The sequence below is a fragment of the Equus asinus genome, chromosome 4, assembly GCF_041296235.1.
Source record: "Equus asinus isolate D_3611 breed Donkey chromosome 4, EquAss-T2T_v2, whole genome shotgun sequence".
In the NCBI taxonomy this organism is placed as follows: domain Eukaryota; kingdom Metazoa; phylum Chordata; class Mammalia; order Perissodactyla; family Equidae; genus Equus; species Equus asinus.
Window position 1 is genome coordinate 35,328,147 of NC_091793.1, and position 22,166 is coordinate 35,350,312.

Below are 22,166 nucleotides of genomic sequence, written 5' to 3' on the forward strand. Positions count from 1 at the left end.
CTTTCAAAGCCACGTGCGCTGGCTGTAAAGCTTGACTTCGCGAACTGGTGCTTCAAGCCCTAGTCACGTGTTTGGCTTTCTGTCATCACGAAGGCAGTTTGACTTCCTGGTTCTAGCCTGCTCTTCCTCCCCCACATATGCAGTTTAATGTCTGTTGATCGTAGGTTTATTATTTAGCAAATACACTATAGTCGACCCAGGGCTACGTGCCTTGGAGGCGGCAGGAGAAGCAGAAACACAAGCCTCCCATGTGGGCTGCTCAGAGTCCCTCCGAGTGCACAGTGGCTACAAATTTGAGGCATTTCAATCACAGCAGCGGTGGTAGCTCCTAGTTCAGGAAAAAGAGCACGCACGTGGCAGAAGTTTGGAGAAAGAAGCCATCAGGATGGGTTGAACGTTTGGAAAAGCCTTAGAGCAATGGGATTGGCTGTGGCCCCGGGAAAGGAGGTGGAGTCCCTCTGTGGCCCCCACAGCAGTGAAGGTACCAGGTGGGGTGCAGGCTGTGTCTGGAAACCACACGGGACCACACCGGCCAGCACACAGGCGGGAGAGAAGGCTGCCAATTATGTAACTGAAGGCCACTTCCTTTGTGAAAAGCTGTTAAAACCAAAAGGCATCCTCCTGGCAAATGTGTAGAATGTTCTTACATTTATTCCGGGTACTGAGGCTAATCGTTGTGCATTTTTTTAAATGCCCTTCATTGTCAGTTTGCTAAAAACAAAAGGCAGTTAAACAGCAGTGTCAACAAAGGTTAAACCTCCGTTAACCTTGTCTACTCCCTGTTCACAGGCATTAGCCAAGTGGTGAGCATGAGTCCACCATGCAGAAGCTTAGCCATAGGAGGGTGGTCAGCTACTGCGTGTCTTCATGTTGCTGTCGACTGTCAGTGCCGGGAGGGGGTGTGTGTGTGCTGGGGAGAGGAGGCAGTTTCCTGAGTTTTGCTCCCAGTCTTAAGTGGAGCAATATGTATTTTCTTGGGAGTTTCATGTTGATTGTTAGAAAACACTGCCTCCTGTCTCCTGTTGTACTGCCGTAAACTGAAACTTTAGAGCTTTGGGAAGGACGGTGGATTCTGCCGAAAGCTAACTGTCACTTTTGTGTCTCTTCCAAGGAGACTGTTGGAGAGCCGTTTTATTTGCTGGTGACGACTTTGAACCAGAAAATAAACAAGGGTCCCGTCGATGTAATCACTTGCAAAGCCCTGTACACGCTTAACGAAGACTGGCTTCTGTGGCAGGTTCCGGAGTTCAGTACTGTGGTACGTTCGTGATGAAGGTTTCCATCTAGGCGCGGAAATAAGTCTGGCTGGGAGTTAGAGGGTGGGGTGGGGGGAATGGCTTAAAATGAAACAATATCATTCCTACCTCGGGAGGTTTCAGACGGTTAGTTAATTAAAAACAGTAGTTGATAAAATATTAACACGTGTTCACATAATAGATTTTAATTACTTGGATTGGGGGAGAAAGTATTGTAATGATGCCTGGGGTACTCATCAATTTCCAAAGATTTTAATATCAGGATGGCTTATAGCTTTCGGCGTCGTCAAAGGAAATGCAAAGTACCCCCTATTCAGCACTTAGAATTGCAATCAGAATTTCTCAAACGGCTCTGCTCTGGAAGACAATGTGTGAAGATATATTTCAACCAAATTGAGGCCGTCTTATTTTAGAACGATAACACAAGACAAATTCCACTGTGTTCGCCATGCAACATGACGCCCTTACTTTATTTTCATGGATTAGTTACAAATGTTTGGTGTCGTGCACTTAATGTTCTGTGATGTCATAGATATTTTTAGAGGAACGCTGTAAATCACTACAGGAAGATGATTGCCTGGCTGCTGGAGGGTTTCACCCATTTAAGAACTTCCTTTTCTCCCATCCCCACCCCACCCACCTACTCCCTTCCCCTCCTAAAGGAGGAGAAACCAATTTCTTGCACATTCAGTAATTTGGGAGGAATTTCTATGCTTTCTGTTAATAGAGACTTGGAAAAGAGACACTGTGTTTCAGTTTGATCTTCAGCTTTATGGAGACTCTAGTCTTCTTCTCAATCTTGTTAGTGGAGAAGGAGGAAAAAATTCCAGTGGGGTTTTGGTATGGCTCGGTAAGGAGCTGAGTCTCCTGTGGCTTTGCTCTGGATGGCAAGTACTGCAGTGTCATCCTGGAAGAATTCATTCCCTAATTGGAGAAGGCACCATGTTGCCGTAGACCGTGTTCTGGTGATGTCCTCTGCTGGGAAAAAGTCCACAGATCAGCTGTTTTGAGTTCTCTGTCGCTGCCAGAGATAGCTCCACCTCCACTGAAGATGGCACCGTGCTCAACTGCCATCCACGAGGTGGGAGGCTGAGCAGAAAGTCAGCAGTTCTGATTTCTGTCTGTGTACCCATCTGCATGCGAGAGGCAGTGGGGCACTGTGGTTCTCACACTTAAGCATGCATTAGAATCACCTAGAGAACGCATGAAACACCAATTGCAAGGCAGCACCCCAGAGTTTCTACTTCAGTAGGTCCCGGGTATGGCCCAAGAATTTGCATTGCTAAAGATCTCCCTGCAGATGCTGCTGCTCCAGGCCCACAGCTGGAGAACTATGGGTGTAGTGGTTAAGAGCGCTGACTCTGGAGCCAGGCAGGTTTGAATCCTTCCTCTGCCACTGGCTAGCTGTATGAGTTTGGGCAAGTTTGGAAGCGTCTCTGTGCCTCAGTCTCCTCATCCATAAAGTAGAGAAGGTGAACATGGTGGCTGTCTGTCTCATGGGGGTGTTGTGAGGATTAAAAGAGCCGATATTCTCTAAAGCACTTAGAACATTGCCTGGCACATGAGTGCCATGTAAAGCATTATTAAATTGAATTCATATCTCCTGGGGTGCTTGTTAGAAATGGAGATCCAGGGAGACCAATGCCCAAGCCTTCCCTAGGGGCTGATTAAATCAGAATCTCTGGGGATGGAGCCCAGGAACGGTTAGATTTGTTTTAAATGTGCCGGGTAATTCTAAGGTGTGTCCAGCATGGAGTACAGCACTGGAATCTCGGTGGACAAAAGACAAACTTGGCATCAGCGCCTACTGACTCTCCTTTCACTGCTCGAGGCTTTGTCTTCAAACCCAGGACCTTGGTCCTAACCCTGAAGATGTGCATGCTTTTACTTTGAAACATGCTAGAAGCCCCACAGGTTTCCAAAGAGAAATATTGCAAGTGAATGTAGGTCGGGGGAATCCAGCAGTATTTCAGTTTCGCGAAAACATGGAACCCAGACAGGAAGGAGAGAAAAGGAGAGGCCGGGATTGGGGGCGGGGAAGAAGTTAGATGCCTGCAGCAACTTTTGAGGTTTGCATCCTTTTTAATGCTTTACATCTGAGCACTTTTTCTCCCTTTCATTTTGAAACATTATTTATTTCACAGTCAATTAAGACCATGTGTTTCTGATTTGTTAACACTCAACTCATCATCAAAATGTTTCTTGATGTTGAAGAAATTCATGTCAACTCTTGGATTCTTTTTTTTCCTTTGCAGTCCCTGGGGAAAAGGCTAAAGGAAAATTATGATTCTAGCAATCCACATAAATCTTCCTTTTCAAATACGGATTCACTGGTAGAAAGAGACTGGAAAAGGGGTGGGCCACTTGTTTCTGAGGGCCTTGCCTTTAAAAATGATTTTTAAAGCTTGTATTAGACCTGCCCCAACAACTCTTTCATGGTGGATGATTGTACTAGAAGCCCCAGAGAAGGCACAGGATCTGATCTGTGCCGTGTGACCAAGTGTTCGCAGAAGGTCAATATAAAAAATTTAAGGTTTTTTATTTCTTTTCAGGCAAGTTCCCCCAGCCTTACGTTTTAAGTTTTCTCCCTTCCTCTCTTCTCCCTCCTCCAGACTTTCTCACTTTACTCCACCTCCCAGGCCTGGGCACCCTGTGGTTTGACTTTCTCCATTTGTCTGAGGTGGTTTATGTAATTGAAAACCAGGGCATGTTGAACAAACTCGATTGTGTGTGTATGTGTGTGTAAATTCTTTCAAGGAAAGAAAAGCCCAAGGAAAAAAAATCAACAGCAGCCACATGAGCAACTTGAAATGACAGCCGGGTGCCACGGCAGGGACACATTTAAAAAGAGTCCCCAAACTCCTGTTTGGTGAAATGCTCAGAAAACACAGCACCTCATCTAACAACCTAAAAGTTAGGTTTCACACCTCTAAGATTAGGATGTGTGCTCGCTGAGGTGTGGGGTGTTTTCTAGAACATAAAGACGTTCTGCCAATTTCTTACACATGAAATCATTATACTTACAAATGGGCTCTGAAAAGTAATTCTTTGTTTGCTGCATCCTGGGAGGAAAATTCCTCTGCCTTTCCTCACATTTAAGCAAAGCCCCATAGAGTCACACTTACTCCAGTATCCCGAGAAGCCATCCTTCTCGCTGAAGGCACTGCAGGCTTCTGTTGAATGAGGCGGTCTGCTCTGACATTATCTTCCTCGCAAGCCTGGCGTCACAGGAGGGTTTGTACACACGCAGGACTCTGGTCTTCCTCTGATATCCAGGGATTCAGACTTGACAGTTAGAAGAGGAGTAAGCCCTGTTGCTCTGTGTTTTTTCCATCTTTTGCCAAATTTTTGACACGTTCAGTTTTGTTGCTGGAGAACCTCAGGCCCTCCCTCGGCGTGCGCTGGGTGGAGAGAACCATTTGAGAGCAGATCGCCTGAAACATCAGAGGAGCGAGTGAAGGATGGAGGAGTTCAGATCCGGGAGAGGGTACCACATGGGAGAAAGGACAGTTGCTTCACTTTGGGAGGAAATGAGAAAACCCAATAACTCGTAGCAAGTATGCTGAATTAGCAAGAGAAGGTTGACTTGTAATCAAAGTTAAACGAGAAATGGTTTTTTGAACTCTCAAACCCAGGAAATGAGCCCGCCAATCTGCTGTATCTGAGAGATAGTGTCTTGGCACCCTGGGAAACAGGGTTCCGACAAACATCTTATTGTCCTCATTCTCATATCTATGAGAAAGTCTTTAAGGTTATTAGAAATTCTTGAAAAAGCACAGATTCACATCTGCGGAAATCTTAATGCCTCCACTATGATTTATTGAGGGTATATGCCAGCCCACACCAGTCTGTCTTTTTCCCCCCAGCAGTTACCATTTGGGGGACAATCATGTTTACTGAAGTACTTCATATGTAACAGAGCCCTCGCTCTCTCTAGCAAGAGTTTCTGGTCCACATGCTTCCTTTAGCGCGGTGGCTCTCCCCATCTCTCCCCAGCTCCTTCTGTTCCATTTAGCTTGTCCTTTCAGAAGATCCATTATCCCCGTAATTAAACAACCCACCATCCCGATTAAGTCATTCTCTGTTACTTCAATTACTTCCCATTGTTCATTAAATCCTGATGTTTGCACTTCAGCAATCTTGTTTTTAATACTCCTAGCATTTGTGGAGAAACAGTGAAGTTAATTAACAATTCTTGAGCTTTTTTTCCCTTTTTCTCTCTACCATAGTGCAAATCATTTCCATCATGACTTGCAGTCATACCGAAACCATTTCTAACTTCATAGCTACTGTTCTGAGCTTCCCCATCAAAGAAGTGAAACCATTTTTTATAATCATTTTAGGTAAGTCATTCCCTAGTTGATGGCAAGCAGTGGAAAATGAAAAATTAACGTTCACTGAGGGCTTTAAATGACTTTCCTCTTCATACCCTTTCTTCTGTCACTCATAATCTTGGGATTAGAAGATAATTTAGTTATCTAAATACAAAAGTATTTAATTTTCTTCTTTATGGCTCAAACGTGACTCTATAATTTCATTGTTAAGAACCCTTATTTCTACTTGTACCTCTCAGGGAATGGGACCTTTTCTAGCACATCATGGTGGAGAGACAAGGCCTATATTGATTTGTCTTTTCTGGCATTGTGAAAGTCAGCATTCCCTTTGAAGTTACTGTTATCCAGAGGAGGGGTCAGCAAACAACAGCCTGTGAGCCAAATGTGGCCCTGCTGCCTCTCGTGATGAATAAAGTTTTATTGGCACACAGCCATGCCCCTTCATTTGCTGTTGTCTGTGACTGTTTTCCTGCTTCAACTGCAGAGTTGAGGAATTGTAACAGAGACCATGCAGGCCACAAAGTCTTAAATATTTACTATCTGGCCCTTTACAGAAAGGTTGCCAGCCCTTAATCTAGAGCTTGACATAATCAAGAAAAAGACCTAGAATCTGTCCTCCCACTAACCCCAAAAGCTTTGGCCTCTTTCCTCTCCTTCTGGGGCCACAGCGATGGAAATGCCTCACCACTCCGCATAAATCTGAAACTCACGGGGTGCTTTGCCAAAAACCAAAAAAACTATAAAATACTCATATTCAACCTAAAATACTGAAATCAGTCATTTGGGGCTAAATCAGACAGAGTCTCACTTGATTCTAGCATGAACAAATGTTAGCAAATGCTAGAAAATTTTGTGAGAGAAGCTTAAGTTGGAGGAAATTCTCTGGACTAAGTTCATTTTTTTTCTTCCAAATGGAAAAGGCCTTCACTATTCTCATTATTCTATTGGTGGCGGCGGGGGTGGAGGCGGGTGGGGGGCGGGAATACCTTGATCCAGGAAGCTTTGGGCTCTTGGTCTTTGGGGAAAGGAAAAGAAGGGTAGACAGGGGAGGTGGGGCAGGCAAGGGCAGCATCGGGGCGTGGGGGGAGCCGGTCTGGTAGGACGTCCCAGGGCTGCTGAATCCAGCTTGAGAAAAACCTCAGATCAGAAGCTCCTCCAACACTTGTATTTAACTCCAGGCTCAAGCTGCTTCCACCAAACTTCTGGAAGTGCTTTTCTCCTCTCTCTTTCTCTCTTTAATTCAGTTTGGTATAAGAACCAGACTTTTCTCTTGACCTTCGTTTGGCTCTGAAGTGAAATTAGAAATATATTTTCTAGGTTTTATTTAATGAAAGCAATTATTGACCTAAGGTCTCTTATGGTAAAGTTGCTGGTTTGTAACAGATTCTTTTAAATTTACTTCCTAGGTAGTAGAAGGTCATACAGAAAGGATGCAGCAACGTCCCTGCTCTTGTCCGCCAGGAATCTGGTGGAGGAGTTAGTGAGGTGCTGGATCATCCTTTTGCCCCCAAAGTGTGGGAAAATGCCTCTTCCACTGCTTTTGACTAATCCTCCCAGCCCCTTACAGCCTTATTTTTTTCTGAAACTTCCAAGTTGTGTGTAGCGATGATGGATAAAGCCACTAGTGAAACAGGAATGTGGCTATTTCTCCAGGTGCTGTGGGGCTTAAGGCAGAAGGGGTAGGGTTTGGAGTCTGACAGTCTCGGGTGTAAATCTGGGCTCAGCCATTTTGTTAACTGGCTGTGTGACCTTGGGCAAGTTACTCAACCTCTCCAAACCTGTTTCTTCATTTCTAAACAGGTGATCATAAACCCTGACCTTGTATGTTTGGTATGAGGTCAAAAAATAATATATGTAAGGGGCTGGCCCCGTGGCTGAGTGGTTAAGTTCGTGTGCTCCGCTGCAGGCAGCCCAGTGTTTCGTTGGTTCGAATCCTGGGCATGAACATGGCACTGCTCATCAAGCCACGCTGAGGCGGCGTCCCATATGCCACAACTAGAAGGACCCACAACGAAGAATACACAACAATGTACCGGGGGGCTTTGGGGAGAAAAAGGAAAAAAAAAATAACCTTTAAAAAAATAATAATAATAATAATATATGTAAGACGTCTAGCCGTCAGACCTGGCTAGAGGAGCCGTTCATTATTTATTTATCATAGATTTTCTTCTCTAAGCTGTTTTCCTTGTCAACTGTAAGGTCTACTCAGCAGAAACTGTCCCCTCACGATTCTTTTTGGTTGGCTATTTATTGATGATGGGCGATGCGGAGAGTTGATTAGCTGAATCCATTGTCATTAAAAGTACGTCTTAAATGCTTCTGTGCTTGTGTTACTATTAAAATCATTACCCACAACTGGTTATGGCCGATGGCGGACAGCATCCCACTGGACAAAGGTGAACAGGGGGACACACTGATCAACCTGAGCCACCACCTGCCTACAGGGGCTGGGTTGTGACAGGCTGCTAAAGGACCGGGGCTGCCCAGTCTCGTCCTTTCTCTCGGTTCTGGGCCATGCGTTTCCCAAACAGCTTTGCCTTCTCTTAACCCTTCTTGGTAGCAGGCATGTTCCCAAATCCATTAGGATGTGAGTCCACTGCAAGAAACAGAGACCCAAGGTGATGTGGCTTGAGCAACGGAGAAGTTTATTTCTCTCCCACGTGGAGTTCCGGGGTGGGCGGTCCAGCGCTGGGAAGTCCCCGCAGACCTGAACTCCTTCTCTCTTGTCCTCAGGTCACCTCATAGTCTGTGGTTGCTACCCCCCCAGCCTCCTTCCACGTTCCAGCCAGCAGGACATACGCAGGGCTATAGAAAAGGGGACAGATGGTCACCAGCTGTCTTTCAAGGAAGTTTCCCGGAGGTTGACACGTAACACATTTGCTGAATCTCATTGGCCAGCCCTTAATCACATGGCCATACCCAGCTGCAGCAGAGGCCAGCAGAGGTCATCTTTGTTCTGGGTGAATGTGAGCTCCATGGAAATGCCCGTGGGTGGCACCTGAGCCACAGAGTGCTCCAGATTGAGTGGGTCCATGGGACGCCATGCCAAGCCAGGGGAAGGAAATGGATCCGCCCCTCGTGGGCTGTATGTGTCCACGCTGTGTGCTCTGATAGCGTTTATTGAGACCCTCAGGCACACCAGGAATGCTGTTTAGAAGTTTATCACCTCCATTGTCCTTTGGCTTTGCAGTAAAGAGTGAAGACCCATCCTAGTTACGACCCTCACCAGCTCTGTGATCTTGGACACCTGTCTGAACCTGTCTGTGTCTCAGTTTCTTCATCTGTTAAATGAGGCTAATACTAGTGCCCACTTTCTAGAGCACTTGTGAAGATTCAATGAATTAGCAAAGCATTTAAGACAATTCCCAGTGAGTGTTCAGTAAACGCTGGCTATTGTTATTAGACACCTGACGCAGTATGCTCGTCTTCAGCGTTTGTTTTTGTAAATAGCACAGGGCTTCTCTCTCAGATGGCAGGTGGTGGTTTTGGAAGGGCAAGCGTGGTTCTTCAAGTCCTCTAATCTCCATTCTACCCAAAGGAAGTGGGATTCTTTATCTAGACTTCCTGACCTAGAAGCCTGAGTAAAAGGTTAAAGCTTGCTGCTCACCAGTCTACTTAAAATTGAAACCAAGTGCCTCCATGGTTCAGAGGCCCCCTCACATACTGCTGCACATGCAGCCCCTTTCCAGATCCAGTTCAAATGCCCCTTCCTGCGTGCAGCCTTCCCTGATTTCTCTCCCTTTGAAAACCTTACTCCTAGAGGTAATCTCTTTCTGAATCTCTAAGGCTCTCCATCTATACCCGCTACTTTCTACCTGGCATTAGAGTCTGTTGTGTGTCCCGCAGTTGTTCTACCAGTCTTCAGATACTTCCCAGGCAAAATCAGTGCCAGATTCTACTCTCTATCATCTGCAATGCCCCGCACACAATAGATGCTAAGCAGATGGGTGTCGGTGAATAAATTTACCTACCACAGCATCATCAGAGAGCTCTGTCAGGTTAGGTTCATCCAGCTGTAAGTAAGAGACAGTCTGACTAGTGGAGCCTGAAACGGTAAGGGCATGGAATTGCATCCTAGAGCAGATGGTCTGCTGGTAAGTAGCCCCAAGGCTGGTCTATCCACTCAGCAGTGGTATGCTCTGGGTCACCATCTCCATGCTGCTTTCGGCCCTCCCTCCTAGTCACAAAATAGCTGCCACAGCTCCAAGCACTGCTCTCCTCTTTTGTTAGGTTAGAAATCCTTTCCCTTTACTTCTCATTACATGGCTAGTCTCTGGTGCTGGAGAAGGGAGTTGCCACCAGTTCTGTTTCCTACCCTGGGCTGGATATATCTGGCCTGGGTTACCTGGCATCTGTTAGCAAAATAAGAGGAATGATGGCTGTTGATTAGACAACCAACGATTTCTGTTGTCCCAGCTTTGCTGACACTTTCATGCCAAGGAAATAGGAAGAGCCGGAGCAGTTCCTCTTAACACGAACAGAGGGGTAGATTTTGGGGGAAGAGACCAGTGTACAGTTTAGAGCACTTTAGCTATTTGTGGGTATTGAAAATTAATCGCCATCACACAGATTTGGACCTTACTTAGTTCACAAAACATCTGCGTGTTTTGAAAGGCAGGATCACTAAGTATTTAAGAACATGGAGTAGAGTGCCTGCTTCTGTTTTCTTGCTGGTTGATCTTGTGCAATTCACGTAACCTCTCTGTGCCTCAGTTTCTCATCTGTAAAATGGGAATAATAATAGAACATATGAGGTAGGGTTGTTTCTGAGATTAATTTGTGTGTACTAATACGCACAAATCGTTTACCACAGAGCTTGGCACACAGGAAGCACTCCTTAATTTGCTATTATTACATGTCATTATTCAGTGATCCTGTCACTCCTTTGAGATGGGAACCATGAGGATTTTAAGGCTCAGAGAAGTTAGATGACTTGCCCATGCTCCCACAGCCTAGTGCTCAGGGCCCTCAGCCCGCCTGTCCTCCCCACTGGGTCCTCTGTGAATACTTCCTGAGGGTGACAGTTGCGCCTGGTGGCTGGATATTGTTTCTCAGGGGGCGTTTCCTTTTAGCAAATGCTCTGTGAATTATCTGAGAACAAGGACTGCGTCTTCAGGTCTCTCTTACACTCCAGCCCCTAACACTGAGCAGGCACAGGTTAGCAGACTGGTTAAGCGGGTTTTGACCAGGACAGATGGCACTTTCCCGGGGGATCTTCCCACTGGGGAGAGATGCCCAGTGCGCACTGTCTGAGCCTGGGGGTGGGGTCAGGGGCAGGGCGACCGGGGAGCCAGGACCACACTTACACTCTAGGAAACTGCTGCGGGAGCACTAGGCGTTAGCAGCGTAAAAAATGAACACAAATCAACTTTTTGTCTGAATTTACTCTCAGAATTCCCTGTGGACTCTATAAAATGCCATTTTGCTTTTTTCTCCACCCATTTAGCTGTGGAGGCACTGGCAGATTTACATTATTTTACATTCAGTTAAGTTTTTTTTTTCCCCTTGTGGTTATGTTTTTAAGAACATTTATTGCTTATAAAGAGGTGTTTTTGTTTAAAGACAATAGTGCCCTTTAGGTAGTAACAGAATGTTATTTCACAAATACCTGTAAAACTGTTAAACCAGCCGGAATGGCGGGAGCTCTGATTAAAAGGTGCTTTCCGTTGTCCTTCTCTTTGGAAGCCTGTGAAATAGCTTCACCGCCAAGACTCCCACCGAGAGAAGACCTCCTCGTCGGGAAATATGGGGAGGCAAGGGCAGGTCTACGCAGATCGGAGGGGGCGGGACTAGCGTTTACCTCTCCAGAGCCCCATTTGTGCTGGGAGTCTAGCTTAGGTCTTCGCTGAGAGCCTGAGCTAAGACTGGAGGTTTCCTGGGCTGTAGGTGAGACCAGGAGGCCTGAGGGAGGCCAGGGCGGTAGGAGGAGGGACCCCGTAGCTGAGTGGTTCATGGCACCAACTCCTGGCTCTGCCACTTCTGAGCTGTGTCCCTGAAGCAAGTTATTTGGCCCCTCTGTGCCTTCTCTGCCGTCCAGGATGTCAGGGTGTGTGAGCAGAGGCATTCGGCATCCCTTCCTCGTGGGTGGCTGACCCAGAACACGAGTGTGCAAGGGAGCGACTCTCTGTTCCAGGAAGGAGACGCAGGTCAGACTAGGATCACCGCTTAACCTCAGAGTTTTGACTCCACAGATTCAGTTTTAATCATTTGACTAGGCCTGGACCACACTGCACTGTTGCATAATTGTAAACAAGATGGTAGGGGCAAGATTGAAAGGCAGGAAAAGGAAGACATGGCACTGAGAACGCTGCCCCCCTGCCCCCTACGGAATTTCAGAAGCCCCTTTGCCGTGCCAGTGGTTTGAAAGTCGTATCGACCAAGCGCTCGCTCGTGAGCCAGACACTGTTCTCAGTGCTTCGTGGTTAGTTCAGCTCATCACACGGGAACCTGGGAGGCAAGTACTGGTGTTATTCCCACTTTGCAAGTGAGAAAACTGAGATACAGAGAGGTTACCCAGCTGGTTGGTGGTGGGTGGAGAGGTTGCCCAGCTGGTTGGTGGTGGGCTTGTACTGAACCCAGCAGTCTGAGCCGAGAGTGATGCTGTGCCCTGTTCTGCTTGCTGGCGGCGTGCTCCTTACTGTGACAGAGATGCTGAGCGTGGAGTCGGAGTCCTGGCTGCTCAATGCCTCTGAGTCTCTGTTTCCACCTGAAGACATACTACTAATAATAATTGTGATAAGTTATAAGAAATAATAACTCACCACTATTATTGTTACTATTATCATCGTCATCATCATCATCATGGAGCCTCTCCTAGCAGCCTGGCCCTGTGCCAACCCTTGGACATACATTATCTCATTTAACCTCCATGATGATGCTAGAAGGCAGACACTCTTATCAGGCCCATTTTAAATTTGAGTTAACCTGGAGGATTCCCCATTCTCCACATTCTATGTGTTTTTTTTTTTTGCACATTTCCATTAGTTAATCATTTTACGTTCCCTAATTACAGCCAGGCTCAAAAGCCTTAAATAGTTGTGCATTTCACACCACACCCAGGCCCCCCTTCCTCCCTGATCACCAAGGTGCCTTGGAATCCACACTGTATGCTTTGCGGATTACAAAATCCTCTCAGCGCTTCCCTGAATCGGTTCCCCCCAGGATCCATATAGGTAAACTCGGTCGTTTTAGATCTGTTTATTCTTAGACAAAGTAAACCTGAAATTGCTTTTAAATTCGTTTTGAAATGTTCCCTAGCTCTGTGTTTTCACACATCCACAGAGGGCTTACTTCCCCAAAGTCTGATTCTGAGGTTTTGCTGCACTGGGAGAATGTTAACTGACAAAACGTTAAGTAATGGCCCTGAAAAGTAGGTAATTAGTGCAGGAATAACAGTACAGGGCGGGGGTCTCAGGGTTTTAATGAGGGCTCGGGAAACTGTCTGACTGAAGATGCTAAAGTGGAGGGGGAGATAAACGTTCCCGTAATTAATGCTGCATATTAAAAAGTGACCTCTGGCGTGATCAATACGGGGACCTCATAACCTTTCCTGTCACCTGGAACTTCACTTCTGGGACTCTGTGGTCCTGTTAATAAAAAAGATAATCACCAGTCTGCCTTCATCTACTGTGGAACCTTTCCACTGTTTTTTCTGAGGATGAAATTAGAAAATACCATTTTTAGAATATTTGTCTGTATATCTATTTTTTACTCTCAGATATATTTATTCAATGCTTGCTCTATAATGAGACTTTTAACTTTCTGTTTTCCTTTCCATTATCCCTGAAAAGAATGGATTATGGAAAAAAGATTAAAGTAGTACTATGCGGTAGGGTGTTTGCTAATGTGCTCTCAGAGGTATTAGGAGGACTCGCCAGGTTTGTGTCTTTTGTGAACGCCTTTCAGACTGCAATTAGCTAATAGACTTGGAAATCTGTTTGTATTCTTGCAGGCATTAAACGTCGTCTTTGAAAAAATCCCAGAAAATGAGAGTGCAGATGTCTGTCGGAATATTTCAGTCAATGTTCTTGATTGTGATACCATAGGCCAAGCCAAAGAAAAGATTTTCCAAGCATTCCTAAGCAAAAACGGCTCTCCTTATGGACTTCAGCTGAACGAAATTGGTCTTGGTAAGGAGATGTGGGAGCTATTTTGTCCCAATCCCCTGATGAGCGTCCCTCCTCCCTCCCCCTCCTCCCTCCCTGCCCCCAGTAGCAAGCTTCTGTTTGGGGAAGCTTATACGGCCAGGGGCCGAGAGACTGCATTGCTCTCCCAAGTGCATCATGATTCCTCCTCGGAAGCATAATCTTTCAGAGATACTGTTTTTTTAAATATTATGTTTGTAAATCAGATTCATGAGATTGCTAACCCTGAGACTGAATGGGATTCACCTTGCATCGAGACGTATGAAAAGGTGTAAGCCCCGTGCCCTCTGTATGTGTTGCGTTTCACGTTGGCATTTGATTTGTTTGTTGTGATACCGAGTGTGTCATTAGTGGGTGGCTCAGACTCTGGGTGTTAACTCCAGCATGCCGGAAAGGTCATCTTCGTCTTTGCTAATCGCCTCCTGCATTAAGTATGTTCTCCAGCCTCCCCCTCCATGAGGCAGCATCTGCTGTGAATTCATTTTTGGGCTCTATTGGTAGACTGCAGAGGAGAGCATATGCGTGAGCGAGCTCACAGGGCCCCACTTCACTCCAGTGTTCATCAACATTTTAAAGTTGAGCTCCACGCAGCCCTCCCAGGAGACCATCGTGGGATTTGATAGCAGATAATGGGGCAGGAGAGAAGAGTCACATCGCAGTGGTGACAGCCAGAGTAACAAGGTTCATCTCCCCTCCATGTGCAGTTGTAGCCTCAACTAAGCAGGCAATTAAAATCATCCCGCCCGGCCTGCAAGTCGAACCTTCTGCTAAAAGGCCATTGAGAGGAGCCTGGGGGCAGTGTCTGGCGGATTTGAGTGAAACCATGCAAATGGGTAGCAACTACATGACCTGGCTTTAAAGAAAGCAAGGTGCTAAGGCACCTCTCCCCCCACTCTGTTTCCTTCTGTCGGATGGACTGTTGGGCACTTGAAGACCATTTTAGCTCATTTGGTTAGCGGCAGGGTTAAAGGGGCAGCCCCCGCCAGGAAACTATCACGTGACCTGGGACCATCCACTGCCTTGCCCTGAGCCTGCCTCTTGCAAAGGAGTGCTCTGACTGCACAGCAGATGGGTGCATGGAGCCTGACCACAGGGAAAACAGCCCAGAGGTCTCAGTCCTGCCACTGCCAAATTGGTAGTAGTGTCCTCACACCGTTTCTGGGTTTGTGTGCATCAGGTATAGGAAGGCAGGGAGCAGGACAAGCCGACTAGAAGCTTCATGTTGTAGTCTGAGGGTAAATAGGGACACAGCGTATCAGCCGTGCCAGGCTTCTGCATGTCTGCTGACCTTCCAAGCTCCTTCCAAGGCTGGCCTCAGAAAACTAAGGCAAAGCCTTAGACCAGCCGGAAATTGTATTGAAATCCCATACCAGAGGCAGCTACATAGCAGAGGCTCACAGACTCAGATGCTCGAAGGGGCAGGAAGTACCATGAAGAGGGGTGTCAGTCTGCCTAGGACAGTGGAAGTGGGGGGCCCGACTTAACTGGGGAAAGACATGCCTATCCAAGGGGTCTCTGCCGCTGAGCTTCAGCTGATGGTTGCCATGCAGGCCTGTGTGGTCAGTGTTCCCAGATGGTCTGGTTTCTTAAAAGAGAAATCAGAAGTCCAAATTTTTATGTGCAATCTTTCGATTTTAAAATGTTGGTGCTGAATTGACATTAAAATAAGTAAAACATTGTGCAGGTTCACAAAAAAAAAAGAAAACACACATCTCTGGGCTATGTTCTGAGCCTAGGCACAAGTTGGCATCCTCTGTGAAGGCGTTTGAACCCTTGGTGTTAGGATATCAGCCCCCACCCCTGCAGAGACCTACAGAACCTAGTTCACAGCTGCATGTGAACACACAAACGCACGTGTGTGAGCACACGATTGCCTTTGGAGTCTTCTGAGGATGCGTTATTTTGTCTTCATCTGGCTTCACTTCCAGGCTTAGCCTCAGAGTAAAAGCTTCAGGGAAAAGTGGCCTTAAAATCAGGGCCCCAAACACAAAAACACCAAGCAAAACCCAGGCTGCTGGTCTGGCTGATGGATCTCTGAACCTTCAAACAAATATTTAGCACTTTAAGTTTTATCTATTTATAAATAATATTTGCAAAAGTAATAGGGTAGCATTTAAGAATTCTCACTGTAATTTTAAAAGAGAACGAAATGCTCTTTTTTTCCAGAGCTTCAATTGGGCACACGACAAAAAGAACTTCTGGATATTGACGGTTCCTCTGTGATTCTTGAAGATGGAATAACCAAGCTAAATACCATCGGCCACTACGAGGTAAGAACACGGCTTAGCCCCTAACGTCTCCTTTCTCATCCCCAGTCCTGACCGGGTTGGATAATCTCCAGTACCAGGTAAATTCTTGAAAAGTTACAGGACTCCCACCCATTTTCTGGACTAGTTAGCAGACTGCCTGTTCCTGGGGAGGAAGTTTTCCTTAGTTGCTCGTTTGGAAGGGCCCGTGACTTCCTGCCTCTTGTGGTCCACCGGCTCCCCCGGAGCCCCCTCTCCGGGGGCTTCGATTTTCACGTGGTCCAGTCGCTCTCCATCCTGCAGTTTCAGTCAGAAACTTCACCTTTATGAGGTTCTCTGGCTTTCATGTTCCTCGGCAAAGCCATAGGACAGTTACCATTTAAGCTTGCTGAGAACAAAGCCTGGTGGGTCCGGGGCCTTGACCATGTAACCTTTGGGGTATGGTCCTTTTTTCCTAAAGAAGTTCTACATTCTGCCTTTGCAATATTCACCGATGCCTCCTTTGGCCCCTGACCTGCTGGGTGAGTGTCGAGGTGGGTGAGGGGCACACATCACCTGTCAGAGATCTGAGTGCCCAGAAGCCTGCAGGAACCAGAGAGAGGGGGAAGAGGGGTTCCTGGACACACTGGGACATTGGGAGTCATTCAGCAACATTATCCAGATATTTGTTGAATATCCAGTGTGTGCTAAGAGCTGAGGATGCATGTGAGCAAGAGGAACAAAGACCAGGTCCCAGCCCTAGGGAAGGAGTGGAGAGGGGGCAAGGAAGCAAGCAGTGAGGCGAAGTTATCGTGCTGTGGCTCAGAGCATCTGAGAAGGCTTCCTGGAGGAAGCTGTGACTAGCTGAGACTTGAAGGAGGAGAGCTTAACCAGGAGTGGAGTGCCAGCCCACCCAGCAGGGAAGGGAGAGCATGCGTGTCCTTCCACAGAAGACTTAGACTGGCTGAAACTTCTCAAGGGGCAGGGGCGCAGTGAGAGCCAATAACAGCCAAGGTTGACTCTGAGCTGTTATCATAATGAGGCGCTAATAGCCCTTACTCTGTGGCAGGTGCTGCCTCCACATTTCCCTTGTTTCGGCTCATCCTATCCTATGAGTAGGTAATAGTATTAACCCGCGTCATAGATGGGCACCCTTAGGTCAGGGAGGTTTACCGATAGCTATTCAGTGGCAGAGGCAAGATTTGGACCCAGGTTGTTGGACTGTAGGGTCTGTGGCTTAAGCAGTATTCACACAGCCTCTCATAGAAGAAGGCCTGAGTAGTTGCGGGGGGAGGCGAGACGGGGAGGTGTGGATCATGCAGGCCCAGTTAGCTTCTTCAGGAGTTCTTTCCTCCCAAGAATGTTGGGAAGCCATTGGAGGATCCTAATAGAGGAGATCTGTGTCTCGGAAAATGACTGTGGCTGTGCATGGAGCATGGATATAAGAGGTGCAAACCCGGAAATAGGGAGATCCATTAAGAAGCTGGCATTAGAAGAATTTCAGGTGAGGAATGATGGTGATCAGAAATGACACAGTGGCTCTGGAAATGGAGATGGGGAGATGGACTCAGAGATGCACAGAAGGTGGACGCCACAGGCCATGCAGATGAGAGAGATCCTGGAGCGAGGGAGGGGTCAGAATGGCACTCGGGGACGGCTGGGCGGAGGCACAGATGCGAGTACGTTTCCAGAGATGGAGAAGACAGGAGGAGCTGCTTCCAGGCCACTTGGAGAGGAGGAACCTCCTGTCTTTCATGACTGTAAGGTCCCAGGAGGCATGTCTGCACCAGAAAGGCCTTTGGACCCTGCGGGGGTCCCCTCACCCAGAAAGAAGCTGAGACTGTTCCTTGAGCAGAGCTTTCTGGACAACGGTAGGAACAGAGGACACCTCATCCTTGGGCTCTTCGGCTGAGTGGATCTCAGAGCCAGTTTGGAAATAGCTGCTTTGGGTGACACGTGGCCGACGGCTGCCCCTGCAGCCTTTGCTGGAGGGCGCCCAGCAGACAGAGCTGTGCATTAGCAAATTGCTGCTGCGCTCACCCTCCTGCAGCTCGGACTTTCCAACCTTGGAATCATGTTGCCAAGAGCTGTGGGTCTTAGCTTTTGGAGTTGGTAAAAATCTCCAGGGAACTTTCTGAACGTATGTATTCCTATGGGGGGGCCCGCACTTGAAGCGCTGCTCCTGGGAGAATTTAATGAGTAAGAGGAGGGTAGAGTTGGGGCTGCTGCCCTGCCGGGTGGAAGTGCTGAGACGGACTTGCTATGGCATCAGTTTGAAGTTCAGGGTTGCAGCCTGCGGCCGTCTCCTTCTCTGCCTGTGTTGGGGCAGCCAACATGTGACTGCAAGTTTGGAAGGAACACAGCCACAGATGCCCTCCTTTGGTGCCCTTGACTGATGTGCTTGCCTTGCTCAGCTGTGTGGGGAGCAGGGCCACGCTGGTCCGGCTTCTCAGCATCTCCTGGCACCCGTGGGGCATGGGTGGGCCCCAAAGGAAGGGGTGTGGTCACTCACTGCCATTGATAGGGAAAGGTAGGACAAGCCACTCCAGCTGTCTGCCAGGCAAGAGGAAGGCTGTCAGGAGAGACAGAACGTCGGTCTTCACTGAGATTTGGGCCGTGCTGGACACCTATCTGCTTAAGGATGATAATGAAATTAATCCGGCCTGTAGTCACTTCCCGTCCAAGTGATTTATTGGTCTCATACCCTAGTGTTGCCACATGGTGGTAATAAATGACAAGACTAGGACACAGGGGCTTAGAGGATTCTCCTTATGTTTAAAAAGCTAAGCCATAAGGCAAGGAAACGCAGAGAGCGTGAAGGGAACTGGAGAGGTCGTCGGCCCCATGCTCCCTTGTGCCCAGACCATCTCAAATGCCCTGATTTTCAAAGACCACTACGAAAAAAGTATTCACCACCACCCTCTGCCTCCTAAATCTATGCCCGGTTTAGTAGCGCCCCTGCAGATTCAAAATTTGGAATAATTTGATGGGGCTGAGCTGAAGCTTGCTTTTACCCATTTTGTTAAAGAAAAATTTTCTGCTCCAGCACTTGCATTTCCCTCCAAAGAGACAAGATGCTAATTATCACTCTTATTCATTTACTAAAGCGCCCTAGTTTGAGTCACTGTAAGTGCTTGAAAGCAAAAAACTATATTTCATTTAAAAATAGGGTCTAACTCAGAGTTTTAAGTGATTCAGACTCACCTCCCTCCAATTAGCCCAAATTAGTTAGGTTTTAAAGTTAATCGTTAGTGACGACCAGTTCCTCCTACTATCTAAACACAGTCCCCGCTGCTGGAGTGTGAGCCTGTTTCTTCTCGCCTTGTTCTGTCCTTGAGGCGAACAGAGCGTGGCTGGTGGCCTCAGAATGATTTACTGTTGGTTTATTTGAACAGGTCCCTATAAAGGGGATCTGAAGGCACAGCAAAGATGTAGCATCTCGTGGATCAGATGCAGCCTCCAGAGCCCCAAATGGCCAGTAATGTCCTGTCACCTACAGGATGGCATCCTTGCCAACCCAGGGCATCGGCAAGATTGCTTTCCACGATGGTGACAGTGGCAGCGGGTGCCCGGCACTGTTCACACGCATAAGCACAGTTCATGTTTACAACTGCCCTGCAAGGAAGGGGCTTTCCTTACTCAGTTTGCATCAGAGGAACGCAGAGGCAGGTGCCTTTCTGCTCCAGTCTCATTCTGTCCTGTGCAGACGTGGGGTAAAGCCGACCTCTTTACAAACATTAAGCCAGAGGCATCTTGCTCCCCTAGAGTTAAATCCTCCCCGAGTGCTTCATTAACTGGCCATGGCTGTGTGTGCGTTTCCTGTGCAGGGGCCTGCGCTGTGTTGTGGAGCTGACGAGGCCAGTCGTGTGTGTACAGGGACTGGGGGCCAGTTTCCCCGGGTCCAGGCTTTGTTCCCCTCACCTGCGCCCCTTCACGTGACTTCTCGCTGGACCGTGTTATCATGCCCACACTCCGCTGTGGAGTGGCGTCGAGTGTGCAGGGCAGGTGTTGTGTCTGGCAGGAGAAGCTCTCTACCGATCACACCTCTCCTTCTGAGCTGCAAGGTTTCGAGGGGCAGAAAAGATGTTTAACCACTTGTCGTTGAACAGTGTTCCTTGTGCCGGTGCAGGCTAATGCCGAAATGGTCACTGCTGACACCAAGGTTGTTATTCAAATAGCATTAAAAGCTCATAGGAATGTTCCAAAGAGTCTGCTGGGTAAGCAGTGGTCCTTCCAATCAGGTGTGTCATCTGTGACCCAAGACAAAGGGGTTGGTCTATCTCTAAAGGTCTCTTACAGCGTGAACGACTTTAGACACTTATTTAACAAACAACTGGAGTACTCCTTGTACACTGGGCACTGTTCTGGGGGCTTTGACAAAGAGCAACTCCTTTAGTCCGCTTTACAGCCCAATGAAGTAGATGCTGTCCCTATTCCCATTCTGAGGCACAGGAAGGCTAAGAAGCTTGGCCAAGGTCACATACTCTTCTCACTGATGCCCCAAGGCTGGAAGCAGATGAAAAAGGAATTCACTAGAGACTGTGGCTCTTCTCCGGGCCAGAGGGATAAGCTTGCTCAGAACTGGGCTTGCAGCCCACGCTCCTTGCCTCTGAAGCGGCCTGGCGAGAGAGCTGGGGCCGATTTATGAGAAAGCCTGGTAGTTACCTTCTCTGATGTCAAATTCAAAAGAGTAACTTCGTTTAAAATCTTATGATGCATCCCATGTCTGTGAGTTTATCAAAATGCTTCCTTATTTCTAATCCTGCTTAACATCCTTTAAGGCCAGTATTCCTTGAAGACGACGACAGTTACCTTCATCAAAAGGGAGGCCTCTTTCAGACATCCAAGAGCTAATAGCTCCAGCCCAACAGAAGCACAGGAGCGCTTAGGTGCCCAATTTCACACACACCCTGGGAATACAGCTCAGGGTTTTCCCGACTGTCCTCAGGGGGAGTTTGCTGCTGGCCAGGGCTAATTCCAAGTACACAAGAAAGAAGCACAAGCCCAACTGGCATTTCACTAGTTTCAAGAGTCCTTTAGAGCTCGGTGCTGGGTGCCAGGAACCGTGGGTGTGGTCTGATGGGCCTGTTGAGAATGTTCTCACAGGCCCCTTCCGAACTCTCTGATGAGCCCTGAGCCTCCTCCACTGAAGGACTGAGCGAGGTTATCCCTCTGGCCTGAGAACAAAGATTGCCTTTTCATCTGTCTCCAGCCCTGGGGTGTCAGTGGGGAGGGTTAAGGGGAAGACGGGGAGAGCAGTGTTGACAAGTGGCTGCTGGGACAACGCTAACGGAGCAGAATTCTGTTTCCATGTGATGTCATTTTAGGAATGAGAGATATCAGTAAGGGTTTCCATGTGGTGATTTGATTATTGTGTTTGCAGATTTTTTTCTTTAAGGAAAAAGTATAATATTTCAGACCATATTCATATTCAATTGTGAATATAATCAGTGTTCATAATTTTCCATAAAATTCTGAGGCTAAAATTCCAAGTTTCCTCTTAGGATAAACCAGATGAAATTTCCAAAATCTGAACCATTTTTACCCACAAAAATGGCAGTTTCTTAAGGTTAAATATAAGTTCAACCTTATATTTCTAGAAAATCTACTTTTATGGAATTATCTTCAACTTATGCCTATCTTACCACAAAGAAACCTCACCTTCACTTGCAAACGGTTTGGAAGATGAGTAGCTTCTGTTTGTTTCGGGAGTGACTTTAAATTGTTGACATAATTTAAATTTCCATTTCTCCCTGTGTGCTCACAACTCCTAATTTCGATGATGGAAAAGTCTACAGCCATCTCTGCCTCATTCCAACGTGGCCAGCCACCATTGAAGGGGTATGGCCTTGTTGTCACATTGAATTCTGGAGCATCGTGAGAGTAGAAGGAATTTAATTTGAAATTGCCGTGTGTACCAGCTCTGCCCTGGGTTGGAGGAACATTCCTGCCGCAGACCCATCTAGTGACATTAATCTTTCTTTGATTTAATTTGGTTTTCATTCCTAAAGTAGGGGCCCAGAGGGCGCTCCCTGCCTCACAGGAGTAGGGGAGGATTAATGAGTCACCCTCAGGAAAGCATTCGGAGCTCCTCGGATGGAACAAACAGCATCATATTTTTAACACTTTGGATTCTGTGGCACTTTTCAAAAAGGCGTTTCTGTCCTTAACTCAGCAGCAGCTGACTTGTGCAAAATAGAAAATGGA

General features: G+C 47.3%; 1 protein-coding gene across 3 annotated transcripts in view; it reads left to right on the top strand.

Annotated features, from left to right (window-relative positions):
* Positions 1–22,166, top strand: part of PLXNC1 (plexin C1) — a 141,605-nt gene that overhangs the window by 103,114 nt on the left and 16,325 nt on the right. For all 3 annotated transcript variants that reach the window (XM_014841241.3, XM_044744568.2, XM_070507058.1), the window contains 3 exons: positions 1,112–1,258; positions 13,542–13,719; positions 15,901–16,004. In XM_014841241.3, the coding sequence (XP_014696727.1) occupies positions 1,112–1,258; positions 13,542–13,719; positions 15,901–16,004 (429 nt within the window). The remainder of the gene's footprint in view (positions 1–1,111; positions 1,259–13,541; positions 13,720–15,900; positions 16,005–22,166) is intronic.